The sequence below is a fragment of the Perissodus microlepis genome, chromosome 15 (assembly GCF_051167445.1).
Source record: "Perissodus microlepis isolate ML-2025 ecotype Zambia chromosome 15, ASM5116744v1, whole genome shotgun sequence".
Lineage (NCBI taxonomy): Eukaryota > Metazoa > Chordata > Actinopteri > Cichliformes > Cichlidae > Perissodus > Perissodus microlepis.
The window spans coordinates 14,255,152-14,261,970 of NC_140475.1; the positions used below are offsets into that span (position 1 = coordinate 14,255,152).

Sequence of the window (6,819 nt, forward strand, 5' to 3'; positions counted from 1 at the left end):
TAGAAAAACAGTATTATCAGAGATGCTAAAAATCGGTTTGTTTGTTTGTTGTTGTTTGTTTCTTTTGGGGGGGGGGGGGGGGCAACCAAGCCAGGCTGCAGGATAATTTCTAAGCAAAGTCCCTGATTATAAAATCTTATTGGCCGGCGCCCAGCGTGTGTGCATCTTGAGGGGCCTTGCGGATGAAGTATCGCCTCTGAAGTTAATTGTGTTTTCGTTTTAGAGGGGAATAGATTTCCTCTGTTTATTATGAGCATGGGGACGGATTTGCGTCACCGTGCAACTTGCAGGTCGAGATAAAGTTGCACAAATATTGAAAAAGGGAAGTTCTAACAGTCATTATAAAGTTTCCCCCCCTCAGCTCCGGAAGAAATAAGGATTTCTGCTGTATCCTAAAATACTAAAACATGTTCTATTTTGGGGGCAAATCTAGCAGGCATATCCGCTCATTTAACACGAATCACAGCCCATCAAAAACAGGATGAGATGGAGCTAATAGAGACTCTCCTGGGCCCGGGGTTTTAACAGTTGACAGTTCATTATTAAATAGTGATTTTCGCATCACTGCGTGTTGCCCGTCTTTCGTTTTCATTGCAAACTTATTTTGTTAAAAAAAAGAAGACAAAAAACAGACCTATATTTAAAGTCCGCGTCAATTTCCACGAAGAAGAATCGAAATTAACATGACAGTCCCTGTGCGTAATGACTGTTTTTGTATGTGGTGATATGAGTGAGGAGGAGGTTCTCTTTAAGTGATCAATCCATCATCTCAGGATCAAAATTGCTCCAACGAGCCCCGGTCATGTGTGTGTGTGTGTGTGTGTGTGTGTGTGTGTGTGTGAAAGAGAGAGAGACTATGTTACACATCATCCTCATTTACAAGGGCGTGATGTGAGCAAATGCAAAACATCCATTGGCTCCGACAGCGACCAATCAGTGTCAGCGGAGGAACTTCAGAGTGGAACTGCAGGGTTAGGATTTCAGAGTTGAGAGAGAGATTTGGCACTTACACAAAGAGCACGATCATCTGTCCTCCTAAAACGCTACCCGTGCTTTTTTACATGCCTGTCCTTTTATACCCACTTCTGAGCAACAGCGCGACGCATTAGAAGCTCCGGGATGTACACGGCCGGGCTCAATCCGTTTTATGCATCAAACTTCAGCCTCTGGTCCGCGTACTGCGCGGGGGGCTTCGCTGTGGATACCATGAAGAAACCCTCGTTTTGCATCGCAGACATTTTGCAGGCTGGAGATGCGGAGAACATCTCGGGATCGTCGGCCCTCATGGTGCACATGGGACACCACCACCATCGCGCACAGCAGGGGCACTCGGGAAACTCTCCGCTGCGCCCTTCTCCCGTTGCGCCGGAGCCGTACGGTGCCAGGGTGAATCCGGCGTCACCCTACCACAGACACGGACTACAACTAACATCAGTACCCAGAACGGCATTTAACTCCCAACAAGTCCCCCCGCCTTCAAGCAAAGACCTCAAATTTGGAATTGATCGGATACTGTCTACAGACTTTGATCCAAAATGCAAAGAAAAGTCGTCACTAAGAGGTGAGCGGAGAGGTTTTTATCCCACTCAAGTTACATTTTAGAGGCGGTTAAACAACAAACAGGGGTGTGTTTATTACCTTAAATATTTCTATGATACCACATAGCTGTACAAGAAGACAACACAAAATCACATCCAAAGCTTAGAAACTGAAACCAGAAGCAACCTGCTCCACTTTATAACACTGACAGATTGGTGACAGAGTCCGGGCGCACATAGTCTCGCATTAACGAGTCCTGTGGGGAAATCTCCTCTCTTGCCCCCCCTAACAAGAGGTCAGAGGTCAGGATCAGCTTCAAACTTCAACAACGCAGCTGGAAGATTGTTACGCAGTACTTTAACCAAATCAAATCCGGGTTATAAAGTCAGAAAGGTCCCCCCATCCCCCCAAACTTTATTTTAAACTTGACCATGTTTGCCCCCAGCAGAAAAGAGCGGAGGTGTAAGTGTGTGTCTCTGCGATAATTGTGTGCTGATTGAAGCCCCTCATCTCTCGCTCTCTATAACAGATCTCGCATCCATCGTTAGCTCGAACCGTCAGTCAGGCATCCACGTCCCCGTTCAGCCTTCAGCCAGCCAGTTCTTCTCCTCCATAGACCACGGGATGAGCGACGCGTCCTCCATGATGAGTTCACTAGGCAGCAGCAGCAGCAGACAATCAGGCCAGCATCAGTTTCAGGACACCTTCCCAGGTAGACATCACACTATAGGACTGTAGCAGACGGAAAAAAATCTATCTTTTTTAATGTGTGACACACCTGCTGAGAATGTCCACTATGACTGTTGGAGTCTATGTTTTTTAACCTCATCGTGTTTTCTTTTCTTTTGTCCTTTTCTTTCTTTTTTCTCCATTTAGGTCCATACGCTGTCCTCACAAAAGACACGATGCCTCAGACGTACAAGAGGAAAAGGTCATGGTCCAGAGCAGTGTTTTCAAACCTGCAGAGGAAAGGACTGGAGAAAAGATTTGAAATACAGAAGTACGTCACCAAGCCAGACAGAAAGCAGCTGGCTGCCATGCTGGGACTGACAGATGCTCAGGTAAGATGCAGTGTTTACTCAGGAGGATGGGGCCTGCACTGGCCTGTTTTAGTCATTGTTTTTCTTCTTCTTCTTCTTCTTCTTCTTCTTATTATTATTATTATTATTATTATTATTATTATTATTATTATTATTATTATTATTATTATTATCTCAGAGACAGATTTTGCAGATTATTAATTGATTTTATCAACAGCTCACGTAAACCTGCTTTCATATATTTATTTTACGTAACCTAAGGTATCTTTTAAAGTAGATCCAGGAGAAGTCAAGGCAACAAGACATGAAGCATTTTAAATACACTCGAGTTATGAACCCATTTACCCCCATAAAATTGCCCAGTCAAAGTTTATGTTTAGCCTATTTCCCCTGCTCTAAAAGCTGACCTCTCTGCCCTCTAAATCATTGCACACACTGTAAAATACCCACAGTGTGCTTGTTTCTCATACTTCACTGTAGGCTAGTTAACCCAGCTGTTGCCAAACTCAGCGTCCTCACTTGCAGCCAGTGAGGAGGTCAGATGATTTTTGTGCCTCCCCACATTTGTAATTCTCCAAAAAGGTTGTTTTCAATCTTTTTTCTTCTTCATTTTTCTGTCTTTTTTGGGCTCGTTTATATACAGAACAAAGAAAAAAAGGAAATGAGTAACAAAGCTGAAGCCCTAACAGGCTTTTACCTCTACCTCAGGCAGCATTGTGACTGTATGGTGCAATGTGATTGGCTAAGAGGCCTTCTGCCATGTGCCAGATCTCACCCTATATTGGGCAACCTTTCGCCACGTTTCTTTTGTGTTTGCATTTCTTCACTTAGCGTCATTTAATCTCACCAAGCAACATTAATGCTAATAACTAAAATAGAAACAGATTCTCATATTTAATTAATCATATATTTTTATTATGTCACATTTGAGGATATATTTTATATGAGGGTTCCAACTTCTTGTCATCTGCAGAGGTTTTATAGCTTTTGCTTTTGCTTTTGCATTTGCATTTGTGGTGTTTATTGCTTTTGGACTGCTCCTTTGTACCAGTGGGATTCACCTGGTAAAGTGAAATGTTCCTGGGCAGTGGTTTGCCTTGAATTGTGTCGACTATTTTTCATTTTTAACAAGAGAGGAAAGAAAGAAAATATTGGGATTTTTTTTTCCTTGAACAAAAACTGTTTAACCCTTGAAATGCTGCTCCAGTTTGTGTGAAGGTTTAGGGGTTGTTTAGGGAAGGGGAGTACAAGAATTTAACGCTTCCTGACTTAAACGTTTGCTTTCAGGTGAAGGTTTGGTTTCAGAACAGACGCATGAAGTGGAGACACTCCAAAGAAGCGCAGGCCCAGAAGGACAAGGAGAAGGACGAGAAGGGCGAAAAGAGTCTGTCTGAGTCCGGCGGCAGGGAGCCCAAAGAGCCGCTGGAGTCTGAGTGTGAGAGCGAAGGCGGGAGCGATTGTGAATCCGACGAGGCCGGGGAGGAAAGCGCTGATGGACACTTGGACATTTCTGAGCACAATAAGCCCAGCGTGATCATGAGCGGGAGCGCGCCGGCGAGCAGCACAGACACGGTGGCCACAGTCACAGACACAGCGGCATCACAGGTGCTAATATGAGGACGCCGCGCGTATTTAGGTCACGAACAATCATTAGAAGAATGAGAATTTATTAAAAAAAAATTGACAGAAGAACGACAGTATGTTCAGACGCCGGGGAAGCAGTATCACTTCCCGCTGCTGTGGTGGAGAAGTTAAACTTGAAAGGTCGGTTTAATTCCTGGAAACACGTGACGCAAATAGACAGCTTTATTGCAAAATGCACCCAGCATGCTGCAGATTATGGTGTGAATTTTACTAAATTTGATCTCTGTTTTGGCCTTATAATAAAACCACAGTGCACGTAAAGTTTAAAGAAAAAAGAAAAGAAACAAAAGGCAGACTTCCGGCCTCCTCCAGTGTCTGCTTACTGTCGTTTTCCTCTCAAGAGCTTCTGTGTGCACGATGTTTTCCTCATGCGAAGGAAATACGGGCTTGTGAATTTTATTTTGAGGTTATGAACCACTCGTTTCACGTTATGAATGAGATCTCAGAACATCACGCCAGTGTTCACGTTATATATATATATATATATATATATATATATATATATATATATATATATATATATATATATATATATATATATATGCTATTTTGTTAATCATTTGCACTGAAAATGTTGTAAATAAAATGTTTTCTTACCTTGAAAATCGTATTATTATTATTACTATCATAGCCACACTATTAACGAAGATATTCTGTGCATGCATGCTTGGCTGTTTGCTTGTAAACAGTGCAACTAGAAAATTCAACAAACACAAACAGCAATAAATTTCAGAAAAATAAGCCGCTCATGTAGGTAACTTTTGTTAAATTTATTTTTTTATTTTCATGAAGGTAAATAGCAGCTGCTGTCCAAAATAATAATCTGCGAAAATAAAAGACGATTAATATCAATATGTAGCTAATTTTTTATTATTATTTGGAAACACCAAACGAACTTATCATTGTTTAAACATTTTAAATGCAACATTAGTTTTGAAACATAATAATTCGTAAATCTCCCGTAAATAAATGTTTACCCTCGTGGAAGCGCATTTCTCTCCTCTGGACGCTGTTAATTCAGGCAGTGCCGAAAACGGGGGAGACACCCAGAGGATAATTTACAGTTTGTATACATTTACTGGCTCCAGATAGCAGCGAGGACCCGGATTAGTATATTTTATGCATCCAGACAGATACAATCAACATCTGTTCATAATCTCCCATCTGAAGTCACCATTCACACCAAATACAAATAAACGATGCCGCTCATAATCCAGCATCAGATGATATGTCAGTGACCCAGTAAAATGTCCCAGTTAGCCAATCACGAAGGCAACAGGAAAAAAAAATCAACATTGTTGCAGCCATATACAGAAAGCTGCATGTGCAGGGCAATGAAGTGAGCTAAAGGATGTTTAATAGCATGATGTCATGACACACTCCCCACTTTTACATGTCTATTATGTCTATCTGTGTCTGAAGGAGTAATTCTGTTTTATAAGGCACTCGTAAATCTTGACTAAAACGCAGTGACATCTCCTCAAACTCTTCATTCCTCATACTGCAGTTTTAAATACAATGTAAGTGTCATAACAAAGATCAATATTCATTTCTGAGTGGTCATCATAGCTGTCAGAGTCACGTAAAGCACTCTGTTACGAAAAAAGAAAACCCAAAAAACAATTGATGACTTCTCCAGAAAATTCCTCCTGTGTAAGTGTTTTCCAGGCCAGCTGCAGGCCAACGTAATGATTGTGTAAGATGACAGTTTGAGTCACACTGTTGTTTATTAATGTGAGTATAAATATATTTAAGAGCTCCAGTGTCGTGCGTCTTGCACAGCAAGGATAATTTTTGCATTAATCTGAAGCAACCTGCCTCGGCTACTAGAAGGTCTGTTGATGGAAAATAAGCCTGAAGGAACTTTATGGGAAAACAAGCTAATAAATAAGCTTTGTACTGTTTTACAATGTATCCTAAACTCCTAAACACCAGCACTGGAAGATGTATGAGGATTTATTGGAGTTAGTGCCACACAGTACTCCTAGGCAATGGGCATCCAGGATTTCACGAAAACTATTAATGAACTGGCAACAAAATTGTATATAAATATCTATATATATATATCTATATATATATAGATATATATATATATTCTTGATTCAAATTCATTTTACTTTATTTTGTTAACAATCTGTACAATCCTGCTATATTTCAAATATTGTGCTCCTGTGGTATTTCTATATTTACTTAAATCACAGATTTAAACAGGTGCAGCTTTCACTCGGGTTTAATAAATTCAGTCCAAGAACAACAATAAAGCTGATCACAGCGTGACTAGCTGGAACTATTTTCACTAAGTCAAGCCCCTTTCGAGATAAATATCATAGAGAGCTTCACAGTAAAATGCTAAAAAGATAAAGATTTTTTTATTAATTATTTAAAAGAAATGTTGAAAAAAAATGAGCTTTTAGCAGCCATATAAAAGAGACTCCACAGTTTTTTTTATGCTGCACAGTCGCCGGTTCATGATCACATGACCTCAGGGACCTGCTGGGGATGTAGGGATGTAAAAGACTATATGATAATCTGTAACAGTATTCCTTATTCATTATAAAGTTACCATTAGTATGTGTGATAAATCCCAATTTTCAGA

General features: G+C 40.7%; 1 protein-coding gene across 2 annotated transcripts; it reads left to right on the top strand.

Annotated features, from left to right (window-relative positions):
* The first annotated feature begins 963 nt into the window (after nt 1-963).
* Nucleotides 964-4,684, top strand: hlx1 (H2.0-like homeo box 1 (Drosophila)). Of its 2 annotated transcripts, XM_084954314.1 has the most exons (4): nt 964-1,561; nt 2,069-2,251; nt 2,416-2,600; nt 3,867-4,684. In XM_084954314.1, exons 1-4 carry the CDS (start codon nt 1,120-1,122, stop codon nt 4,194-4,196), a joined length of 1,140 nt encoding a protein of 379 aa, XP_084810440.1. In that variant the 5' UTR covers nt 964-1,119; the 3' UTR covers nt 4,197-4,684. The 2 variants fall into 2 exon arrangements, with proteins under 2 accessions (XP_084810440.1, XP_084810441.1); XM_084954315.1 differs by lacking the exon at nt 2,069-2,251.
* Nucleotides 4,685-6,819: the final 2,135 nt, after the last annotated feature.